This window comes from Epinephelus moara, chromosome 8 (genome assembly GCF_006386435.1).
Source record: "Epinephelus moara isolate mb chromosome 8, YSFRI_EMoa_1.0, whole genome shotgun sequence".
Taxonomy (NCBI): Eukaryota; Metazoa; Chordata; class Actinopteri; order Perciformes; family Serranidae; genus Epinephelus; species Epinephelus moara.
Genome location: NC_065513.1, coordinates 33,618,160 through 33,644,282, shown reverse-complemented (window position 1 = coordinate 33,644,282; position 26,123 = coordinate 33,618,160). Strand labels below are relative to the sequence as shown.

Here is a 26,123-nt window from a genome sequence, read left to right as displayed (position 1 = left end):
TCCTCCTCCATTACTCATTTTGTCTCAGTTTATTTCTTCTCACTCCAGCAGGAGATCATGATGCACACCTCCTAAATTTCAGCTGGTTTCAGGTGAGTTTTCAATCCAACCACAAACTCCACTTTTCCACTCTTTAGTTTCTCCCCTCTTTTGTAGAATGAAATCAGCTGTATTGTTAGGTTGGATTAAAAAGCAGCATACATTGCTCTCTGGTGCATGATTACTCATCCCTCACCTACGCTGCATGCAGTGGCATAATATGAGGATAAATTATTACAATAGCGCTTTCTTTAAAAGAGAGTACTTATCATTGATGAAATTATAGTGAAGTCATGAGTCTGAGTGCAGTCACAAGAAGAAAATGGGGCGGCAGTAGCTCAGTCCATAGGGACTTGGGTTGGGAACCGGAGGGTCGCCTGTTCAAGTCCCCGTCCGGACTGGTAGCTGGAGAGGTGCCAGTTCACCTCCTAGGCACTGCTGAGGTGCCTCTGAGCAAGGCACCGAACCCCCCCAACCGCTCAGAGTCATGGGCAGCCCCCTCACTCTGACATCTCTCCACTTAGTGCATGTATAGGTCCTGTTTGTGCATGTGTGTGTTCGGACCTGTGTGTAATTGACAAACAGAGTGAAAAATTGAATTTCCCCTCAGGGATTAATAAAGTATATAAAATAAAAAAAAAAATAAAAAAAAAAAGTTGGCAATGTATGTTTCTACAAACCATGAATGTTATATTTGCACATTTCATACACATCATATCAACGTAGCTAAAGTGACGCATTAAATATATATATATATATATATATGTCACCTACCAGTTTGGACACCAGGGGTAGCGCCACAAAAAGCTATTGTTTTTTATGGAGGCATTGCTGCATGTCCATGATTGCGCCCCCAAAACCAGGTATCTTAACCAAAAACTCAAAACCAAACCAAAAAATACTATTGAAGGAGTCATAATTGGCAAAAATAAAATAACATAAAATAAAATGAAATAACATAAAAATGATAATAAAATAAAAATGTAAAAAATGATAATAAAATAAAATAAAAATAAAATAAATAATAAAATAACATTTTAAAAAAAGAATTAAAATAAAATAAAATAAAATAAAGATTATAAGAAAATAAAAATGTAAAAAAAAATGATAATAAAATAAAATAAAACAAAATAAAATCAAATAAAGAATACAAAAAATATAATAAAATAAAAATGTTGAAAAATAAATAAAATAAAATAATGAGTCTGGAGCCACAAAACATATTTGAATACAGGTAACAGCCTATTAAGTCTAAATTAGCCCATCAACATTATGAGCATTCATTAATATGATTCACCACAAGATGGCTACTCTGCAGTGGGCTACTGTATCTATGATTATTTAGTACTTTAACTTTGCAGCATTGGCGGTGAAAGCAAATGAATCTGTCCACACACTAATAACACGTCTATCTTCCTCCAAGACTTTTTCCCTTTTTAGGATTGTAAATCCATAGCTAGCCTTGCTAGAGAGACTCCAGGCTAGCTGCCACCACTACTGAAGTTCAGGAAAACTTAGAGGAAAAGGCACCCTGTTATAGACGTATGACGCATATTTAGTTGATGAAAACATTTTTTAATTCGATGTATATTCTACATATTTTTACAGTTGTAGAACGCAATAATTACTTTAGGCCTACAACAATGACAAATGAAAATCTGAATGTTAAAAATAACCATTATTCATTTCCATATAATTTTATGTCAAAGCCACAGGGAGCCAATGGAGAGGGTCTAAAGAGCTATGTGGCTTGCGTAGGTTGTCTATCTCTGACCTAAACCTACCCTCACGTTAACAGCAGCATTGTTGAGACATTAAGAGACGTGAAGTTCCCACATAGGCTATCCGCTACATAACAAAGTACAAATACATTGTATTCAAGGTTGCAGAGATGTACAATGCCAACTTTTTTTCTGCTGATAGGGTTGGAAAATAAGCAGTAGTAGTTCACTTACAATGTCAAAAAGTCTGTTTGATGCAGGCACTGATCACAAGAGCAACAATAACTGAGCACAGCGTTAGTTCAGACAGGACACGATGTCAAGCTCAGCTCACATCCCAGCTACATCAGCTGATCTCAAACAGCCCAATCAACTGATGGAGCAGCTGATTGATGGAAGGGAGTCAGCTGATAGATCTCATTCAGGGCGCCCTGTTTAAACTGCTCTGGCCTGCCTACTGTTGCTGCTTCCTCTGCAAGTCTCTTTGCAACCCACCTCCACCCCGGCTCCTCCTTTTCATGCTGTGTCTGACTTATCAATGTAATTCCTTTTTGTCGCTTATGCTTGCTCTGTTCTGTTCCCGAGGGGTCTTTGCTGCTGCTCTCACTCTGCCTCAGGCTTTCCTTGTTTGCGCGTGGAAGGGCAGAGAGGAGTGCTCTCTCTGCCTTGGGCTTTCCACATAGGTGTGTGTGTGTGTGTGGCTTTCTGTGTAGGCCTAGGAAAGGCAGAGAGGCCCCAGAACAGAGCCTTACTGCCAAATATAATACTGCAAATGGAATTTGCTTTGACTAAAGTGTTCCTGACTGAACTGAAATTGTGTTTCTGCCTGTACCACCATCACCAGTGTCTTCTTCACAAAGTTCTTTGGGAAGTTGGAAATATAGTTTCCATAAACAGACATTATTGCCACGGCTACCAAGCAATGCTGACTATACAATAAGTGACAGAGGTTTGCTCGAGGCTGACTGGCATTATCAGGCAAATGTCTTGTGCAACTTGAAAATTTAAAGAGGGAGCAAACACTCCGTCCTCTTAATACACACCGCCCAGAGCAAGTGTGGCTTTATCTTGCTTGTTTCATTGCATGCATCCACTGCCCCTTCTTTACATTTGCTTAGAAAGTAGGAGCAGTTCGGTCCTCTAGACTTATAGGCTTTGTCATTTTCCAACTTCACCCTCAAACTTGTATTTCTGGCTTTAAACATCTCTTCCCTTCTCTCTTCCTCCCACAGCCCCCTCCACCCTCTCTTCTTCTCCTATTCTTGTTGACTGATTGGAGCGAGCTCGAGCCGCTTGGTATGGAAATGAACCTGGAGCCCAGGACACGCAAGTTCTCAGTGACCCAAATGCATACACGCTCACACACCCATACGTTAGGATATGTCATATGTGGTGATTAATTGGGTGGTTGAAGGCTGGTAACAAGCAAATACTGGAAGTGAAGAGAAGCAGGGGGGCATGGGTGAAAAAAACAAGGATTAAGACTTGCTAGTTTCTTTAGAAAGTGGAAAGAGGAGAGACATACAGTTGCAAATGAAACAGGAGGTTAATAGCCAGAATAACAGGGTTGAATTAGTGGAAATATGTGACAGAAGCATCCCAAAAAATGTCAGGAATGTCAAGAAAAAAAAGGTGTGGGGGTTAACTTTTTTCTCAGAGCGCGTACTTTGAAGGAATGTAACTTCATAGGAGAATTTATCATGATTTGATCACAGCCTTGAGAAGAAATAACGTCTCAAGCTAAAGGATGCATGTGAGTGCTTGTCAGAGGACCATCATGCTTTCCTGCTCGCATCTTCTAATTATAATTTGTTGATTTAAAGAGAAAAAAGAAAAAATGCAGACGAGTGTGTGAGCTAAAACAAACAGCGAGAACCCGGGGAGCGTGTTTGTAATATCGATTCCACAGTGTCTCGCTTAGTGTCGATGTAAATTAGCAAGCACAGGTATTTAGACCTCTGCTGAGACACACACACATACACACAGAAGATAAGGGAATGGAGAAAACAATAGCTCAAGACATAAAGATAAAAAAATAAAAAAACACTGGTGGGGGAGAAAGCGAGAAAAGGGCTGTGTCTAATAAACACACAGACCGTGAAAATGGTAAATCTATAATTGAGTTTGAAAACTCTGTGCGTGCGTGTGTGTGTCTGCTTTCATCAACAGATTATTGACTACTCAGTTTCCTCTTCCTACTTAGTGACTTCCTTTTAGAAAGAACCAATCAGAAGAGGGAAATTAAGGAGCCACTTAGCTTAACTGCTCCGCTAAGAGGTCTGCACATGCACATGCACGTACGGCCCGCTGAGAAGTAGAACTCACAGGCATCTTCGAGCAGCAAAGATAAACAAGTGTTCGATTTAATAATTAATTGCATAGAAACACATCAGAGAGAGGTGAAACTGTGGGGATGAAGAGGAGAGACAGGGAGACAGACAGAGGAAGAGGAGAAGGGAGGAAGGAGGTGGAGAAGAACAGCTTGTTTGCAATCACATGATATTATGACCTGCAGAATTCAGATGAGAGCAGGAAGTGATAAATCAGTATACTGTGTGAATTGGAAATAGAGGAACGTGACTACATAAAAGAATTGGATGAACCTGCAGGCAGCTGATGCTGTCAAACGACACGGAGGGCGACGCAGTGGTGCAGTGGTTAGTGGGGGGGTTCGAACCCCAGGGTGTGGGAGCCCTTCTGTGTGGAGTTTGCATGTTCTCCCTGTGTCAGCGTGGGTTTTCTCTGGGTACTCCAGCTTCCTCCCACAGTCCAAAGACATGCAGGTTAATTGGTGACTCTAAATTGTCCGTAGGTGTGAATGTGAGTGTGAATGGTTGTCTGTCTATGTGTCAGCCCTGTGATAGTCTGGCGACCTGTCCAGGGTGTACCCCGCCTCTCGTCAGGCTCCAGCACACCCACGACCCCTAACTTAAGTGGTTACGGGAAAATGAATGAATGAAATGAATGAACTTGGCTGATTTGCCGAGTGTGGACATGATCGTTGTTACAAACTATCATGTCATCAAGACCTTCTAACGTTACTAGCACTACGCAACAAGCCAATGAAAGCACACAAGAGTCTGTCAGGCTAACATTACTAGCCAACGTAAGCAAACTTTAGCTACTATTTGTAACTAGGGTTTTTAGTAACTAGGGTTTTTAGCCACTGGGTTGTGGCTAAAAACACTACGTTGTCACAGCACATTGTGATTGCGTCAAACTCGAAGTGTGTTTAACGCTTTACGTTAATGTTTGACATTAGTTTTATTTCAACTTAAATTTAATTTGATTTTTAATTTCTATCTATGCACTTATTTTAACTTGTTTTATTTGATGTCTATTTTAATACCGCTGTTTTGTTGTTGATGAGGGAAAGTGTGGTTGTTTTGTCTTTTATGAGCTGCTAGACAGTTGATTCTTTCCATTCAGGGATGAATAAAGCTCCACCTATTCTATTTGTAGTTGACTCCTCTCTCCAGGTCTTTGCACATTGAGTCTGTTTTTTTCCAATGCGTTTTTGTTTATCCATCATCCGCAAAAAATCATTAAGCACAGAAACCCTGCACACTGATTCCGATGCGTTTTATCGTTCTAGACACATTTTCTCCTTTGCCTCTCTCTGCTGAAGCTACCTATCAGGCTGTCACCACTACCTTCCTGTCTTTCATTTGGCAATATGAAGGGGCTGAGCATCCTCCTCCTCTTCATCATCATCAACTTGAATTTTACTGTCTGACCTGCTGAACGTGAGCTATCTGAGTTATGAAATGATTCTGTGCGCCGCGTTCCTCTGTCTTGTCACAGCTGTGTCCTGCTGCCACATTTACTTCACTGATTCCTAGTCAAACATCTCTAATGGCTCTTACGGACGCAAAAAGCACAGAAAATTGAGCCAGTTCTGACAATTTTAATGGCAGACGAAAGTTTCGGACTCAGTGTGCCAACATAATTGACACAACGTAAGGTCGTACTTAGTTTTAGACGTGCGACAATTTCAGACGAAAAAAATGGTGGTTTACTGATGAATGACGGAGGTTTTTGAGTTTTTTTTCTTTTTGTCCTACTATTTTTGGGATCTAAAGTGGCTCCCAAGTTGACTGGTTGCAACAGTCCTTAACAGTGCAAATCATAGGTATTTGTCCAGAGTTGGTAGTCATTGCCTCCAGTTGCCTGCGTACCGATGTGTGACATCATTTGAAAAAGAGTTTTGGAGAGGGGAGGGAAAAGAGGTCGGTGAAACTAGTGAAAGAGTTGATCAGAAAGGAAAAAGACAAAGGGAGAAAATTAGAGGAGAGTTCTGAAAACTATTAAAGTCTAAGACCAACAGGAGGAAGATTGGGAGAAGAAAGTCACTCATTCCTTCCCTCTTCTATGCACACACACACACAAATAAAACTGTCGCTACAGTTTTATCCCTCCTTTGCCAATCAAAACTTAAGATAATAGTGTAGTAGGAAACATTGCTGCTAACACATGAAACACACACTTTTATTTAATGTTTGCTTTATAGAAAAGAGAACTATTTCCCAGCCTCTGTCTCTCCCTCCTTCACTGAGAGGTTGCGAAACAGCCTCATTCCAGGCCGAGGTGTAATGGCGCTTGTAGGGAAAATAAAACAACATTATTACAGATCCAATTTATAAGCTGCTAAAATATCTCTAAGAGCCGGGGAAGTACAGCAGGTCCATTTCTGACCTCCCTTTTCATTCTGTTTTCACCCTGGCAAACATAACGGCTTGTTTTGTCCCTCTTTTTCTGTCCATTTGTCTCCATTATTTTCCCTCATGCTTTCTCATTAGTTATATCACAGAGAGGGGCCTTATGTAAACCAGGTAAACTCAGAGATTTATAGATGGAGGGATCAAATAGGGCAGGACTTTTCACTGCACTAATAATAATCACATTAGCACAGACACACGACTGTGTCCCATTAAGATCCTGACGCCGCACGCTGAGGCGCTGTCCTTGGTGCTGAAACTTCAGAGTCTCAACACTCATTTAGTGCATTTTGTGTTATGCAAGGATGCAGCACGGACTCTTTGACTATGACTGACTACTGATAGCAACCCCTGTGCTTTCTATGTACAGTACATGCTGTCCACATTATTAAATTACACAACACTCTTGCTGGGAATTTACTCAGTGAATACTTTATAACTACCATTATAATTATTATAATTACTACTACTACTACTACTTCTTATAATGATGATAATAATGATAACAGCCACACAAAAGGATGAATGGCTCACCCACACCATTACCACATGTTCACTCACCTTTAATTTACAGTCACTTAAAATACATACACCAGTTTGTTTAGTTTAAAATTTATCAGCACTTTGACAACACACTGTTTTCCAGATGAAGTGCACACATTACATTGTTTTGTCATTTTGCCATTGCTTGTGTAAGTTACTAATTCATTGCTCTTTGGCTGAATCCAAATGTCCACCCTCTGGGCTTGCAGACTGAGCCCTCACGGACTTTAGTCGTACGTAGTGTGATGCATTTACTGTCATCACGTAAAGTGTGGGAGGGCAGAGACTGTAAGCAGCTGATACACAGCCCTCAAGACTGTTTTACTGGTTGCTGTGGAAACGTTCAACTATCGCTGCTGTCATATTCATATATATGTCTTATATGTTGATTAATAGTGCCTACTCATCTGGTCCTGCAGATAACAAGATACAAATCCCATGTATAGCCTTTTGTGTGACTGAACAAAAATGTATTAACAAGCTACAGTGTTCAAAAACATGTTTGTGAGTGAGGACAGGATGATGACTCAATAAATAAGATATTACTGACATAAGAAACCTTCTTTTGTTGTTTTTCGGCCATTTTTTTTAGCCAATTACACTGCACAGCCTGATAGGCTGCAATAATAAAATGCATTGTCAGTCCCTCTACAGCCTGTACTTCTACATATCTCTGTATCATGATGTGGTTGAATATTATTTCTTGCCTACACAATTCAAGTAGCTTTTTAATAGATCAAACTATCAATAAGTATTTTAGAAATTCATAAAAAAAAAATTCAGCAGTTGAAAAACCCACAACGTCAAATTAGTATTACAATGAGTTGTGGGTTATGAAATCAGTGAAGTCTGCTGAAATCTGCATGCCAAGCGGACTCTCTGGAAGTCTGCAGAACGTCCGCTTGAGGCCCCTTGTGGACTGGTTGAATTGTGGATTTAGACAGCCCTCAGCACTCCCGGACTTCCAAGGAACAGGCCCGCAAATTCTGCAAGACTGCAAGTGTAGTGAAGTGCAGACATTTTGATTCAGCCTTTGTCTTTGAGTTACTTGAAGTCACTTCCTGGTTTGGGCAAAAGATGGGGGTAAGGGCAGAGCCTGGTTTTATGCAGAAGGCCATCCCACGGAACAAACTAAGAGCTGTGACATCATGGGGGGGATTAGGGGTTTATTTGTGTTAGTTTTAGTTTTTGTCTATGTAAGTTCTCCCATTTGTGTTTCATTTGGTCTGATCAGTCAGTACTGTATGTTGCCTCAGTGTCTCATTCTGTTATGTCTGTTTGCTGAGTTAACATCTAGTTTTATTAGCCTTCTTTTTCAGTAGAGTTATGTTTTGCTGACCTCTTTTAAAGGCCCTATAACTCTAACTCTTTTTTTTTGCTGTGACAATGTTGAGGGTTAACATGTATTCAATTTAAGCAAACAAAACAAAAACAACAACAAAAACAACAAAACACTTGGTTAGAGTTAGAAAAACATCAGATTTTGGCTTAAATCACAGTTTTGTTGCCACAAAAATGGCTGGAAATGTCCTATGTGTTGATACAAAATTATGCTTTTGTTGCCTGATGGTCTTGAACAGTGGTTTTCAAACTTTTGACAACACTTGTATTTATATCTGTGCACAATAGCTTCTATAGCGTGTGTTATCAATCTTACCACAACATTAGACAATGAAAAAATAAAAAATAAGACAGGTAGCTTTCCAAACCCAGCTCATATCCATGCATCTGAACTATGTCACTTAGTAAATGTTTGTATGGTATGTATGAAACATACAACTGTAACAAATTGGTGGTTTCTAGAATCCCACAATGCAGACATTTCATCCTGGCAAGTCGTCTGTAACCAAAAAATTACAATTTATTTTAGATGTATCATTTGCTGTTTCTACCTCTTTACACACCTCCACTGAGCCATACAGCAACTGTGCCAACAAAAATGTGTTTATAGTCCATCCCATCTAGTGACATGATGACATAATCTGCATCCGTCTCAGACAGATAGTGTAATACTCCTAGCCAGTGGGAATGCAATCTGCAATTACAACTGACAGACTGCCCAATAGGAATGCAGTTAGGGCGGGACAAAACAATTACATTTACAGTGGAAGTGCCTGAACTGTACACTGTGTGAGATAAATGGAGGTGCATTCAGGTACTTCAGCCACTGTTAGCTGCTTCTTAAAAATTATTCAAGCTGAGTTTATGGCCTCCCTCAATCCTGAAAAATATCCAGAATCAAATTTTAGAGGACTGGGTTAAATAAAGGGAACATTTCCCACCGAGCCGCTATGGCTGAAAAGCATTCTTTCTCTCCAGTGATGGTCTGCCGAAGTTGGCTGCCAATCAAAAGACTGACTGCAAGTCCTCTTTTCAGGGTGGGAAAGTCCCATTTTCACTCCTCCAATCAGTTTGCACTTCTCCTGCTCCACATTACTGTTCTCCTTGGGCAGTGAATTAACAACCCCCTCTTTGCTGCAGTCCAGAAAAGGCTCTGTGAATTATGTGATTTGTGGTTCATCTGAGGAGGGATTGACAGGGATGATAGAAAAGGAAATCTGGTGCAATGTGATAACTGTTTTTTTCACTATTTGAAATAATGCACCAGGAACATTATTAGCAAAAGGTGTCACTGAGTGGACTAATGCTAACTGCTTAATATTTGTATTAAATGGCAGCAAAAAGAATCCACATGCAGCAGCCAATAAATTAATTGTTTTAATAAAATGTCCCCTCTCCGAAATCTCATTCCTGTCTCTTTCTGTCAGTCCATCTCTGTTTGTATCTCTCTCTGACTGTCTCTTTGCCCCTCCTCCCTCACCCTCTCTCCCCAACTCTTTCCCCTCTCCTCACCTCCTCACTCCTCTCTAAAAGATGAAACCAATTTTTCAGCCCCCGCAGGAGACAAATTACTCCTAATAATCCCTCGTTTCCTGAAGAGGGCCTCTTTCTTTCCCGCTCAGCCAAGAGACCAGCACCTTAATGGATATGCGGAATTAGGAGGAAAATGTCAGAGAGGGCTTGGTAATGACAGGCACTGTTCTGGTTCTCATTGTTGCCTTGTAAAGAGAGAACTTACTGTATTACCACATCAGCACTGTTGACAAGCTAACTTTTGATTTGGGAGATGGTAGATGATGGCTGAGGTGGAGTTGAATCACCCAAACAGATCAGACAGAGAAATAATGTTTAAAAGCCAGCGCTGAGTGCTCCTGATGCAATTATGTGTGAGGCCTAGTTTTGCAGGCCGTTTAAATATGTAACAGCTGTAAAGATCCCACATTTTGTCACATGGTTATACTAGCTGTATTGTACTTTTGTTCCGATCCTCAGATGTGGAATTGTTTGGGAGGGAGGATGCGAGACTTTGTGAAAGCTTTTACATCCCGCTGCCTTTGAAGATTCTAGCTTGTAATTTGATTCCTTCTCCTTCCCTCCTCCAAAGACCCAGAAATGTTGGAGCTTTCATCTTAGTGACCCATTGCATCTCAGTGACAGACACCTCAAGCAACCAACCAACAATCAACACCTGGTCAGCAGTTTTGGTAAACAAATCAGGAGGCCCAGATGGCTTGTAATAGCAGCCATTTTGATGTTTTTACCCAAAGGAGAGAGGCAATGTAGAGATGGAGGGTGAAAGTGAAACTGGGTGTATCTTTGCGCATATGTGTGCATAGGCTGTAGGAGTCACATGCTGCCATAAAGTAACTAAGATAAAACAGGTGTCTCCAAGAAATCACATTTATGTACAACAGCAAAAAAGTCTGTCACATACAGACTCTTAGGGAACGTATCTGCAATATGTCTAGTTCAATCAATTTCAATTACTTTCCCTACAATATCCACTTGTGCCACTTAAGCATGATCAACAATATAACTAGGCAACTAAAAGCACTTGGTTAAGTTGAGGGAAATATTGTTGTCTTCCTTAAAAGCCATTTCATACCAAGCACAGATTTAAATCTGAAAAGTTCACATGGAAATTTTTAAAAACTGACTTTGTGGGTTCTTATGAACGCTTGCACACCCCTGCATGTGAGGAAAAGACTTCACTGGATTTCTTCCCGTGGAAATATGTGTTTGACCAATGACATCCTCTCTTCCAACTGATGTCATACCTCCAGGCCATAGCTAGTTTGCCGCCAAAATGGGGAATGTCTTACCAGTTTGGTTTCAGCATTAGCTAGGATACGATGAAATGAAATGAAATTAATCATTTACAAGAAATGAAAACGCGTTGGGGCGTCGGTGGCTTAGTGGTAGAGCAGGCGCCCCATGTACAAGGCTGTTGCCGCAGCGGCCCGGGTTCGAGTCCAGCCTGTGGCCCTTTGCTGCATGTCATCCCCCCTCTCTCTCTCCCCCCTTCACACTTAACTGTCCTGTCCGTTAAAGGCAAAAAATGCCCAAAAAAATATCTTTAAAAAAAAGAAAGAAATGAAAACGTGGTTGCATCAGATTTAGCGAGACGCTAATTTCCATCTGTTGTCCTACACACAACAAGTAGAAGCAATAAATAAAAAGATGTTGGTGTAGTTGCAGGCCATGAATCTTTGTAACTGCAGGAGGTGTGTATTTTTCGAAGGAATGGGATTTTGGAGCAATGGGTGTTTGTTTCCGGATAGGTTTTTTTGTGTGGAGACATAAGACATAATGTTTTTGCTTTTTCAATATTCAGCCAAAGTGTCCATCATCCACCCCAACCACGCTCCAGAGATGTCTATGCAGCACTAAGAAGCATTTTCTGGATTGGAAAAAGTGTCCAATAAATTAATCCCCAAAAATTACATTTCCCCTCAAAATACAGTATATTACTGTATAAACCATTTTGTAGTATACACACAAAATTATTAGGAAATGGGGCTGGATAAAGATACCCTATGAATACCCTATGAAAATGCACACCCAGCAATTTGTATGATATTAAAGAAATAAGCGCCCCCACGAATGACGTTACCTGCTAACATAAAATTACGTAATTAACGTCAATTTACAGAGGTTAGGGCAGCCCGACGGTGCAGTATCTAGCACTGTCGTCTCACTGCAAGAGAGTTCCTGGTCTGAACCCAGGGTGGGGGAGCCCTTCTGTGCAGAGTTTTCATGTTCTCCCCCTGTCAGCGCGGGGTTTCTCTGGGTACACCGGCTTCCTCCCATAGTTCAAAGACATTAACCAATTAAACTGGGGGATAAGCGGTTACGGAAAATTAATAAATGAATGACTTGGTTAGGTTTAGGCAAGTAAAATGACTATGGTTAGGTTTAGGAACGGTGAATACCTTAAAATGATTCAAAATGAACAAGGTTCCCAACACTGGTCTCCTGGCGTCTCATTTATAAACATTGCGTTTACACGGCGTGAAAGAGGCATACTGTCCGCCACTTCCGACGCAAAAGTTATGATCTAAAAAACAGACTTGATGGGAGAAAATTTGACTGATGCTTATGAACATTTTAGAGAATTTGGTGATGCAGATGGTGAGGTGGAAACCTTATTGCAGAAACTGCGCACACCATTTTTGGCTTTTGTTCATACATACATTTTTAGTATGGATCCTATGCATTGATTTATACATGAGACTCCTGGGGAAAGTCCTGTGTTTTGTCCCTACTTCCTTCTTTACTGCGTCACTGCATCAGCGCATTGGTGACATGATCGAAGCCTTACAAACTACGTGGTTTATGCACAAATTACTGGCTCATCATTATGTGGGATATGTATGGATTTTGGTGCATTACCTTTCATAGGAAAACGTACAAACATGCAGATGACAACTCATAATAATAATAGTTGTTGTAACAGTTTCAATACAGCTGGTCTGGTTTTGACTAGAGTAAAGAACTGCTGCCACACCAGCACAATGAATATTTGGGGCAAAACATGGAGATAAAATCCAAATCTGACAAACTAAATCAAAAGTCTTATTACAGCAATTAAGTGGTGACAACACCAGACATGCAGTTGCTTGCATACAGAGCAGTAGTGTTCACTGAATGGTTTCATGGCTCGGAGAACAGTGAATCATGCTAAGACCTTCAGAATCACAGGATCTCAACCCAGCTTAACATCTATGTGAGATTTTTCACGTCAGACAGCGCTCTCCGCCACCATCATCAAAGAACTCCATTATCTGTGGAAAGACTGCCGTTCATCACTCCAGTCGCGTTCCAAACACTAATATGGAGGCCTGTGGTTAGCCAACATTTAATAAGCCACTTCATGTTGTTTTTTCCTTCACTTTGCACCCCTCTGTGTTACAAATCCACAGAAGTATATCAAATTGATTCTCTTTGTAGATGGAACAAAAACAAACTTGTTTTACAAAATATCATCATATAACAGACACAATCATTCGAGGGTATTTCAAGAGCATTTCTATCAAGTTTGTGGTAATTTATGACACAAACAGACATGTTTTGAATTAATAAATCTGAAGCTCAAAGGTCGCATGTAAATACAAACTTTATATTATCAACAAATATCCATTGAAATGGCTCTGTTTTAAAGAATACAGGGGAATGAGATGTAACATCACTCAGCCCAGAGCTCCATTCACACGGCGAGCAGAATCCCAACAGCCCTGCTATTTGAAATGATGGTTTCAAGCTTGCTTTTTCCAGTGTGTGAAAGAGACAGGGGTTGCAAAAGCCCTGAACAAAATTGGGTTCCCTCACTAGGGCTTTGCTGTTTGAAGGAGGGCTATCAGGCCAGATTAGCTCTACCTCAGTGGTAATGGAACTGGGAGTATTTTGAAAAGCATCCTCCTCCTCACATTTTAGCCTGAGGTTCTTGGTTGCTGTAGCCAGAGCAGCAATGTCTGTTATGGGATGTGTCTGTTTTGATCTGTGAATGTATGAAGTAATGGTGGTGATGATTAGAAATGTTACAGATGAAAGCAGACTTTTAAAGCAACCTTTTCCTTCACCTGACCCTGTCTGATAAAAGTAAGTACAAGTCCTAAAGTCATCACTTATGTAAAAGTTTGCTCTCTTTTCCAGACAGAAAGCTTTGAATTTAAGTCCAGACTTTTTGATGGCAACAATCCACACAGCAAAATATACAGTGCAAAATGCAAAAACATTTGAGGCGTTTAATAGCTGTTTTATTTTTACCTTTAAGAGATTATTTTGGATTTAAATCTTTACAATTAAAACTGCTAAAGACCTGATGAAAAAGAAAAAGAATGGAAAATGAAAGAATTGGAAAGGCAGGGATGGAGAAAGGACCAGAAAGTGTACTGCATCATATTACAATATTAGATGTTTCACTTTAGGATTTGTTTGTCGGACATAATCAGTATCATGGCTTAATGTTGTGGGTATAATATGACCAGAGTATGCTTTGCAAAGCACTTGCTAGTCATTCACTTTCTCAGATGAGTTGCATTATTGAGTTATAATTATCTCTGCCAGGTGTAAGCCTGGAGAGGATCATGCATTCGGTTACATATGTGCATTTCTGTCTGTCTGCAGCTTATCTTGCAAACTACTGGACCAATCAGCCTAATATTTGGTGTGCGCATTTATGACTGTATCAGGGCTCGCAAGTTTTATGCTTTGAGAGTGTGACACACACATTTTAACCTTTTCACACTCTCACCCGCCACACCTGGTATTTCTTACGCATAAAAAAAATATTACGATAACGCCCACCAAGTTACATCGTTATAATTGCAGTGCAACGTGTTGCAAGACGCTGTGGCTACCGGAGAGCTCAATAAGCACTTGCCACATTCCAGCCAATAAAAATAAGACACAGCTATCCACCAGCCAATCAAAAAATAACATACAGCTACCTATCAGCCAATCAGAAAATAGCATTGCTGTATCCGGGTAGGTACAGCAATGCTATAAGATACAGGTGATCTGACCGCAGCAAGAAGAGGGTGCACAAACAAGACGGGAGTGCCTTATCACATGTGTACAGTAAGTCATCTCATCATTTGATTTTGTAGCCTACTGAATGAAATTACTTGTTGCACAAAAGGAAAACAATGAGAGCTTATCTCAGGGAATATCAACTTTTACCTAACAGTTTGACAAGACCGTGTGTCAACTTTAGCCGACAAAATCGATGTTAAGACGTTATTGGTGGCTTAGTGGTTAGAGCAAGCGTCTCATATATAAAGCTTTTCCTGCAGCAGTCCGGGTGCAACTCCGTCCTGTGGCACCTTGCTGCATGTCACTCCCTCTGTGTCTCTCCCCTTTTCATGCTTAACTGTCCTGTCAATTAAAGGCTAAAATGCACCCCTCCCCCCAATTTCAGTAGCTATTTTAAACACATATTGATGGTTGATGACTTCTTTGAAATTTGAATCCTTTATAAACTATCATATCCAACGCCTGCCACTTGAGAGCCCTGCTGTATGCTCAAGGACGTCTCGAGTTGCAGTGATTTACAATCATTAAAAATCCTGTGTTATTGGCTGCTTTAGGGGCCGCACACAAGCCGCATCTTTAACCGCCTGGAAGACATGAGGTCGGGTGCTGGTTGCTACTCTTGTGCCTTTTCTGTGCCAGCTTTCAAGAGCCCTGAAAAATAGGTGCTGAGGAAGGCATGTGCCACTCTGGCATCGCTCTGGTGTTTATGCGCGCCTGCCATTCGTCTACATTACAAATAATTAATTAGAGGGCAGAACAAACGTGGCATGTGTACAACCCCTTACATCGTCATTGACTGCTGAATCCTCACTCCTCTTAACCTGCCAGTTGGGGCCGCAAGTATTCCGGATATTGGCTCAGCAAAAAACAACAAGCCTTACCATCTGTTGCAGGCCACATTTTTAGCCTTCGTCAAGGTTAAAAAACTGACATCTATAGATACTTTTAGTTTTCATTTTGAACCAAAGCATCTGCAGATTAATTCCATATCCTATATCCTATATCATATGTTATGATCCACTAAAGTTAGGCCTGTCACTAGATAAATTAGTCCCCATTTTGTTGTTATATTTGCTGCCATCTTGACTGTAAGGGAGCCAGGAGGGACAATTCCACTGAACAAAGCTGTACTGCGTTTTGGCTGCAACCTGGTTATGTTCTGTCTGCAGCACACAACCATACCACAGCAGGGGCCTTTTAGGGGCGAAGCATTCTGCCTCCCCAATTCTGTTCATTTGATCATTTTTCCTTGAGATTTGTGCTGTTACCCAAAATAAATAAGTAGGCTACGTAGGTAAATATTGTATATAGGATGTAATTGTGTTTCCAGTTAGTAATTTGATTACACCATATAACTTCCTCCTGTCCTTAAGTATAGAGGTATTTTACTATTTTTATTTTTGAAAATATTGTAAGTATGAGAATAGTAAAATTTCAGTTTTGATTCATTTTGCTGTGCACTAAACAAATGTTTGGTAATGCGCCAATTCTCTCAAAGTGACATTGAAGCCTAGACTCAGAAACAGAACAGTGAGAGTTTCGGGTCTATATGGAAAGCAGCTTTATGAGGCCTAAAGAGGCAAACGGTGCTTGAGTCTCACCAGGAATGACACCTGCCAGCACGACGCACACATGGAGGGAAGCATTTGTGCATGAAGGTAGGTGTGTAGGGCTGTACCTGCCTGGTTGTGTGCCCATATTTGTGAGGCTGCTTGTCATTTTGAAACCTGTGAGGGTGAAACCTGCTGTGTGTGTGTGTAGCCAGGAGGCTTGTAGCGACAGGAGGGGGTAAACAAGCTGACCTTTACAGCTTTGATCAACCTGGAGGAAGGGGATGAGCTGGGGGTGTCAGCAAGAAGGTTAGGAAGAGGAGGGAAAAATCTATTCTAGCATAAGAAATGTTGTGCTGCTGGGTATGTCGATATGTACGCTCACAGGTATCTGTATCTGTGCTCTATCAGGTCGACCCTTACCTCAGCCAGCGGTACGATTCCCTGTATGTCGGCATTGCTGATGTAGAGGTGCGAGACTTTCTCTGTTTGCCTGGAAGTTGTCTGCATGCCACCTGAGTACTCGACGTTCCAGTGCAGAGTCTGGGTTGGCACCAGGTTGATCACGTTATCCACCTCAAACTCCAGTTGCATCACCTCATATGACGGACTTTCCAACCTACAGGGAAAGAAGAGAAAAAAAATGTATTTCTGGGTTAGGACATTTTTTCAGCTTTAAAAGAGTGCCATATATATAAATTCCACCAAAAAAATCTGAGGAAGACAGTAATACTGGCTGCATTTTAAGATTGATAATTAATGTTTGGGAAGTGCAGTGCAAAAAAAATTGGCATAATTTGCAATAATGACAAAGAATTCCACTTTTGGATCACAGTTAAATTAACACAACTTATGTCCACCGACTCATGACAGAACAATGCTCTCTCTCAGATAATGTTAGACAATACAACACAAGACAAAGAAACCCAGTGGTCAGGTCATTTTTTTGAGTAATCCCTACAACAATAGAATAATTTCTACTTTAAAATGTAATCAAAAAGCATGACACATTAATGCAGGTAGAGAGAAAGGTGATAGAGAGATAAAGGTTCTTGGCATGTGGCCTGCAATATTAATGTAAACCACTTTCAAAACATTCTGTTACAGACTGTAACTGTATCTGTGTGCTTAACCCAATCATAATTTATGGATCTGATTAAATAAAGAAAAGTAGTTTACATCCACATGCAACACAGTCTCAATCTAAAGTCATCAAAATCTGGCGCTTGGGCAGTGACTTGCAGCGAAAGACTGAGACAAAAAAGCTGTTCTTTAATGGCAGCATGATACGTGGCTGGTCATGGTTATAGTTTAATGGCGCCTGGCGGTGTCAGGGGGAAACGCCGTGGGACAAGAACGAAAGTTGAAGCAGCGAAAGTCCGAGTGAGACAGGTGTGAGTGGTGGTGGATGGTCCAACAAACACTGACTTTCCCTTAGGTGAGCTGCGTTCGTGTCCCGTAAGATTATGAAAAAACTTAATCCTGCTCTTTTTTCCTGTTCCCAACCACGTGCTTTTGTTGTTGAAAGAAAGAAAAATAGTGTTGTACCGATGTTGTGCCTTTATTTTGAAAGAGACTGTATGTAAACAGTAAATTTCCTTTGAAAATGGAAGAGTATTTTTAAAGAAGACAATGCATATAACAGGTAGAACTTGACACGGCATCCCAGAATGCCAACAACGAACATTCCCAAGGCACCTTGCATGTCGTATCTGGACGTGGGAAGTCCATGACCACGCGTTGATATGTGACAAGGTTGGAGTGAGAATGTGTTGCTACATTAAGCACTTGTGAAAATGTGATTATAATGATGATAACAACCAGGATAATGAATGGGGACAATGGCGAGGATATCTTGGTGATGGAAGTGATATTGAGTATTTCTGCCTTGAGGTCCAAGCTATCAGTGTGTGCACATGTGCATGTGTGTGTGGATGGATGTGTGTGGAAGAGAAATGGGGAGTCAAATAATGCCATCCAAAAATGACAATTCATTTTACAGCTAATGGATAGAAGCCATTCTGCTTCATGCCTTCTCCAAAAAGCCTGTGTAAGTGTGTTGATGTGCCTCTCTCTTCATGTTGGTGAGCAGGCGTGTCACAATACCATGATATAATAGTCGATACTAGTGCCAGTTAAATTCCATGATTAAGATTTCGTGGTCAAGGACACATATATCAATATATAGCCTACAATACATTAACATCATTTTACTCCACTGTTGTTGTTCAGCACTTGTACATATAAAATGTGACGGCTGGTCTTTGTGGCAGGCTGTTTGTTCTGCCTCTCCACTGTGATTGGACCACTGGGTAAAAAGTGACAGTGACAAGCCAGTTAAAACTGCAAATATGCAGCGTTCGGTGCAGAATAAATGCTCAGGCCCTTGGTCACACTGCTGGCGTTTGTAGCATAGTTAGCATAGCGCTGCTCCCATTGGAGAGAATTGAGGAGGGGGAGCTATTGCTGCAGCTTCACTTGTTGCCTTCTCCCATGTGTTGGTAACGTTCTTCTTCTTCCTTTAGCGTTTAACAGCAGACCAAAACTCTTGTAGGCATATATGTCATCACGTCAGGCCCAAAAGAACTGGATCCCTGATACCAGTTTTCATGATATTGACCATGACGTACATTGCTCAAGATGGATGCATATCTACTTTAGTTAGCTTAGCATTAAGACTGAAAATATGGGGAAACAGCTAAAGAAAAAAGGTCTACTAGCACCTTTAAAGCCACTGTGTGAAAGTGATTCTACAAGACATTATCGATCTTAAAATTGAAAAAAGAATCTGGTGATATAATCTCCAGATAATCACTTTCAGATTCAGTTCAAACTTTCTACTTGGAAAACTCCTGCAACTTTAAAAAAAAAAATCTTTTCTTCACTTCTACCTCTCTATTCTGATTCCTACACACAGAAATTTGTCTGTCATTTTGACAACTCGGATTCGTGCTGCACATCATGCCCTCACAACTTTGTAGACTGTCATTACCCGCTTTGCCTCTCTGCCTGTCAGACATCCTGATTCTGTCTGCTGCTTGTGTGAATCACATCCAGTCGTATCATTTATCCCCACAGAAACTCTTTGCATCTCCTTCCTCTAGACCTGAGCCAGAGATGTCAGAGTCAGGGTCGCAGCTATATTTGGAAGTCAGGGTTTGTGGTCAGGTTCAGAATGAATGAATGAATGAATGACTAAAGGGTCAAAATAAAATAAGATGCCCACGCGCTGCAATAAAATGTTGTGCTTGAGGTGCTCTAAGCTGTTGCACATGGAGCACAAGAAACACAGCAGGTCTTAAATAAAAACACTATCTGAAATGTGACAGTACATTTTCCACGGTCAAGATAGCGGTGAAATATACCCACTTACAGTTCCCAGTAAGTGCAACACAAAAGGTCTCCTGGGTGGGATTTTGGAGATAAACATTCAACACACACTGCAGTCGACTGTTTCACAGCGTCAAAGAGGGGGCTTTGAAAATAATTTAGATACTGTTTAGCAACAGGAATTCTCTCTGTGTGTCTAACTCTATTTTTTTATTCCCCTGTCAGTGACACTCACTAACACACACACACACACACGCACATACACATGAGCACCCAGCGGCTTGTGTAACATGAACTAGAAAGAAAGAAGCAGCTATAAATTGATTTCTGAGCCAACGTTTTATAGCTATGTCTTACTGACACACACACACACACACACACACACACACACACACACACACAGATATATAGGGGTTACAGGTCATGACAAAGCCAATTGCTGAGGGTCTGTGATATCTGGCATGTGCCTGCGTGTGTGTGTGTGAGTGTGTGTGTCTAGGGAGATGGGGTGAGCAATGTGTTGCACAGATAGATTAAGGAGAGAAAACTGATGGGTGTCAGCTCCCCTTGACCTCTCCCAGATCCCTCCATCATGCTTGCTTTCTTTCATCTGTCTGCCTCTCTCTGTCTCCACTAAATCCAATCTGACATCATTAGGGCTGGTACCATTTAAAATATTACACCAGTACACTTTAAGAGATATAGATAACAATATTTTTTCTACTTCATTTGACACCCATCATGTGAAAGTTTTGGTGGCATCTCTGCTAAGATGCCAATTTAGTCAAAGGCCGTATGGGTTGTAGCTGCTGAGATAATGGGCCAATCAAACCTCACATTAAATCAAAGGAAGTTTGCAGTGATTGGCTGCAAGCTAAACCGTACAAATAGTCATTTTTATTTCTATCTGGGTACAAAAAGGATCAAGTACAGGTATTGACTGATGGGAGAAGCTGTTATACTACTTGGGTTATTTTGGCTGGTACGTCAAAGGTATTGAGTACCAATACCCAGCCCTAGACATCATATTATAGAGCAACACATTCTCACTCTGACCTCATTACATATTGATGTGCTTGGTCATGGACTTTCCACATCTGCTTAAGAAGTGCAAGGTACCCTGGGTGCCTTGGTTAATGACGTTCTAGGACACTGTCAAATTCTGCCTGTTACATGCATTGTCTTCTTTCAAGATACACTTCTGTTTTCACAGGAAATTGTACGTTTACATACAGTATTCAATATAAATTGACGTTTTTTTCCCCCTCAACAACAAAAACACATGGTTAGGTTTAGGGATAAAGAACAGGGTTTGGCTTTATAATCTCACAGGATGCAAACACCGCTCTCTCTGAAAGTCAGTATTTGTTGGACCCATTCACCACCACTCCCACCCACCCCACTCAGACTTTCACCATCCCAAATTTCATCCTTGTCCTGCTGCTGACACCGCTGGGCACCTTTAAACTATAACAGCAACTGGCCGCGTATCATGCAGATGTTAAAGGACGCCTTTTTTGATTGGTTTTTAACGCCACAAGTCATTGGCCAAGCACCAGATTTCGAAGACTTTGGAGTGAGATCGGGCTCTTTTACCTTAGCAAACGATTACCTGAAGTCATTCCTCTAACATGCAATATGAGTCATGTGTGGTGCCCATAAAATCTGCCAGAAACTAAAGCAGTGGTTCCCAACTGGTGGGTCACAGTGCAAAAGTGGGTCAAGGGTCCATTCTGAATGGACCACAAGTGACTCATGATTGTGTCAAGTCTGTAAAAAAACACACCTCATTTGAAGTACAGTGAATATCCAGCACAAAGCTTTTATTTTTAAGTATGGTTTCCTACTGTCAAGTGAGTGAATAACAGACAGCTGCTTAACAAAGACAGCAAACTAGCTGGACAACATGGCCCAATGCAAGTATGATGCTGAACATTTAAAACTGTGTGGACATTGAACTAATGACTAAGGACAAATCTGGACGCCTTGGCTGCACCAGTTGGGAACCACTGCACTAAAGCATGGAACAGTAAAGCCTACCCTTTCTGTGAGTCCATGTCAAGCTTTTTCCAATAATTGCCAAAGGAAAATGGCTGGTCAACCCACAATCATTACCCAGGTGTACATAATGGTCAATTTAGAGCAGAGCTATACACAGGCACAATCATACAAGGTCATAATGTTCCTTAAATGCACAGGCCTACCCTTTAGCAAGTCTTTGCTGTATTTCATCCATTACTGGCTGTTAGTGACCAGTGACAAGCTGCTCTTTTCTTTTTGTGCACAAGTGACAGAGTTGTGAGTGACAGAGAGGGAGATTCCTAAATTAGTTAAAAATAAGCAATCCAAACTCATCTAAAGCCTCAAGGTACACACACCAAAATGGCTTGAACTTGATTCAAGCCTGGCGGGTACAACAAAGTTTGGCTTTCGTGAAACAGGACTTAAAATCATAATGTAGGTGCTCAGCTTGAAGTCTGGTAATTATGTATGCTGCATTTACATCATATGGGATGGATGGGAAACATACCCATGTTTAAGATATGTGAACATTCACATCATGTAAAAACTGCAGACGATTTCAAAGCTGCAAATAGGGATGTCAGCTTCAATTCATTTTGCTTTTGATAGCCCAAATGCCCATTAACTGAGCTTCAGTGCCACATTTTAAAGCGCTATCCATTTATTGACAGTGAAACTGTGATGTTTTGTAATGTTAATATATTGGGTTTTACTATATATACTTTACTTATTATTGTCAACCCTCCTGTCTCCAGTGATTAGCTTATGTTAGCCTTGACCGCTCTGCACTGCGCACCATCCGGGTTAGGTGAGACTTAGCTGGCAGTGCAATTAATTTGGAGAGTATGTTATTGCTGGTAACTTGTCCTGGCAGTGGGACCGGTGGCAGGACGGTGTTGTTATGGAAACATGGTAGCTACCCTCCGGTTTCTCCCCAGGTAGCTTAGGTGAGTAAGTGGCTTCAGTTTGAGCTGCAAACCCTGTTCACATTGCTAAATGTGCTCGCACTTCTACCTGTGCTGACACTGCTTAAGGGGGTGTCAGGCTAAAAATCAAGCAGCTTATTTACCAGGATGACCCTGGGGGACACCGGAGGGTAGGCACAATGTTTCTACAGCAGCACTGTTGGGTTGGAACGGCTCTTCCACCCAGGTAGCGAAAATGACCTGGCCCAGTGTCGGCCTAAACTCAGTATGCTGAAAGAAATTACCCGGTCCATGCGCAACTCATCTGAGACTAAGCATAAATGACACCCTGGAGTCGAGCCTAATCATTTGAAGTGATTCTCGCTGCTGACACTGTCATCACTAGGCCACTGACCTGGCCCAGCTTTGTCCCAAACTCGGCATGCAGGATAAAATTAGCGGTTGCCTGACTTGGCTGAGACTTGGCATGAATGATGGCACAGAATTGAGCCAAATCAGCTGGGCTGAGTCCAGCTGCTGAAACTGCCATCACAGGGCTGGTATCAAAAATGACTGGGGCCAGCAACAGCCCGAACTCGGCATGCCGGATAAAATTAGCCAGGCCACATCTGGTTGCTCGACTTGGCTGACACTCGGCATAAATGACATCCCAGAATCGGGTCAGATAGGCTGGCCTGATTCTGGCTGCCAACACTGCCATCACTGCGCCACTATCAAAAATGACCTGGCCCAACTTTGGCCCAAACTTGGCATGCCGGAAGAAATAAGTCAGGCCACATCTGATTACCTGACTTGGCTGAGACTCAGCATGAATGATGCTGCAGAATTGGGCCAAGTCAGCTGGCCCATCCAAGTTGGATATGTCAAAGCTTCCAAATAGATGTGAACTAATTTAAGAGTTGAATACTGGTAATTACTGTAGTTGTAATATGACACGAATGCATCATGGGCTGATGATAGTTGATGTCTACTGTATATAGGCTCTATTTCTACAGCAAGCTGCCCTGTCTTTCAGTCTGACCACCCTCTCACCTCTGGAGCTACCCTGTGCAATTACAGTCCTCTGTAAGACAAAGTGGGATAAGTGCTGTGCTGAAGGACACACTATAGAATACAGTAGTTTCTATGTGATGCTACAAAGAGAAGAAAGGGAAAACTTTTTTCCACATTTTCTTCACTTGAATGAATAAAAATTTGTCATTTTTTGGTGAGGTCCTCCGTGCCCTGTATGTGTGTATATCCATCAATACAACTTGTTGTTTAACCTCAAAGGACACAGTAGCAGTAGCCCTATTTCATATTTTTCAGGGAGAAACCTAAAATACAGCAGAGGTTTAGACACATACACAGTGAGACACAATGCTCTGTCACTCTCGCTCTCTGTTCCTGTCTCTCTCACACTCACAGACACATGCACATAGGCAATGCACAAGCAACACACCGCTCTCTCTGTCTCCCACACACACACAATCACACACACACACACACACACACACACACACACACACACATTCGTACAAAGAACCACCCTGAAAATGTTGAGTGTGTTTGGGTGCAGTGTAATCGCTGGAGCTGAAAAAGCAATGTGTCTGCAGTGACAGGTTCATTCAGGTGTTAGCTCCGTCCCAACCACAAGGCTCCAAAACAATATTACACTGTCCTCTAGTGCATACACGTACACACACACACTCACTCACACACATGCACACGCTAGCACATTGTTCGGCAACACTCAAAACCAACCAAACAAAACCACTGCAGAAGTTGACACTTTTGTCACCGTCTCTGAGTCACTTCCTTTAGGCAATGCTGACCTTCACCTATTGTCCCTGTTACAGACACGGTGATGCAGGTTTACAGTGTTGGCATGAGTGGGTTAACATGTGTCATCTGAAGTGGCTCACAACCCTTCTCCCAACCAGGATGACATGCAGTGTGGACAGTGAAGGGCCTTGGTGAACGGGCATTTTCTATGAATTCAGTTTAATCTTTTGTGTTAAATTGACAATTCAGGTGTTCAAGAATCAGAGGAATTACAGGAGGAGAGAACAAGAAAGAGATCATGTAAATGAGTGGGTGAGTGAGAGAGAGTAAAAATGCAAAAGAGACAAAAATAAGGGAAACTCAAACAACTCTATTTTGTACCTACTGTTTGTGATTTAACAACGTGTAATTGGACAGTTTAGCAATTGTGTGTACAGAACTATTGATGCAGACTTGAGTATTTGTGAACACTGAATTATAATTCTCCTAACCTAAGCGTTATGGAAGCTGATTGGCTGATCCAACAATCAGGAGGAAGAAAAAAATGGAAGCCCCTCCACCTGTTTATACGTCCAAGCGTGGAATTACATCTGAATTTGTCATTCTACACATCAAAACCAATGCCAAAGCACAGTGCCGGTGCAAGAAGCACTGTACCATGTACATTAAAGCTTTGATTCTCTGCCCGGACCAGACTGAGCCCAACCCAACCACCCGCCAGGTTTAGGCTAGGCCGGGCTGTAATTTGTCAAAATTTTTACGGGCTTGAATTGGGTCAGGTTTGCCCCAGTTTCCCTTTTTTTAAGATTAATGCAGTTCTTATCATCTGTGTAATGTTATGAATAATGTGTTTGTTACCACACTGAGAAGATTTAAGTTGACTTCTGCTTGTAATAAATGTTTTAATGAAAAGAAAAAAAAAAAGTTACAGTGGCAATTCAGATTTAACATCAGGCTTGGGCCTAAAATTGCTGCCATGGTTTGGGCTTGGGTTCGGCTTAGACAGAAACTATACAGCTTCATGTCGGGATCGGGCCTAATTTTTTGGACCTACAGCTCCAATGTACCTATGTAGAAATTTCGAAAGTAAGAGTGGAGAGTTTGGGATTATAGATGTAGGCGATGGGCCGAAGGTCGCTATCTGCTTTTGTTTTTGAAATGATCGATCCTCAGCGATAGAGTAGCTGCTTTTTTAACATTAACTTAATATATTTTTTCTGAACACCTTTCCGTTTGTTGGCAGTCTCAATTTGATCATATTTTTATGAAAACTAAACTTACGTTTGATAAACTAATCAGGCAAACGCTATGGCGTACTATACCGCAAACCAATCAACAACAAGTTCCAGCGTCACCTGACTTGAAGTGTGCCAATGATATTCGCCCAAATAGGAAGTAAACACGGCTCAGAGGAGTTGACCGGAGTTAACCGTAAAAAGTATGTACTCTGTGTCTTTATTCATGGTCTTTATGCTATCTAACTGACAGTATTCACCTGGACATTTTCTGCATATCTTCCGTGAGAAGCTGAAGACGTTTCTAACGTTAGTTGAATTGTTTTGTTCAGTACTGCACGTTGTGTATTAGCTCATTAGCCACCGATGTGTTGTTAGCATTCATCACTAGCAAAGTGAA

At 41.3% G+C, this 26,123-nt stretch overlaps 1 protein-coding gene across 1 annotated transcript in view; it reads right to left on the bottom strand.

Annotated features, from left to right (window-relative positions):
• Positions 1-26,123, bottom strand: part of si:dkey-215k6.1 (transmembrane protein 132D) — a 406,733-nt gene that overhangs the window by 109,044 nt on the left and 271,566 nt on the right. Inside the window, exon 5 of the mRNA XM_050051540.1 lies at positions 16,870-17,065. Within this exon, the coding sequence (XP_049907497.1) occupies positions 16,870-17,065 (196 nt within the window). The remainder of the gene's footprint in view (positions 1-16,869; positions 17,066-26,123) is intronic.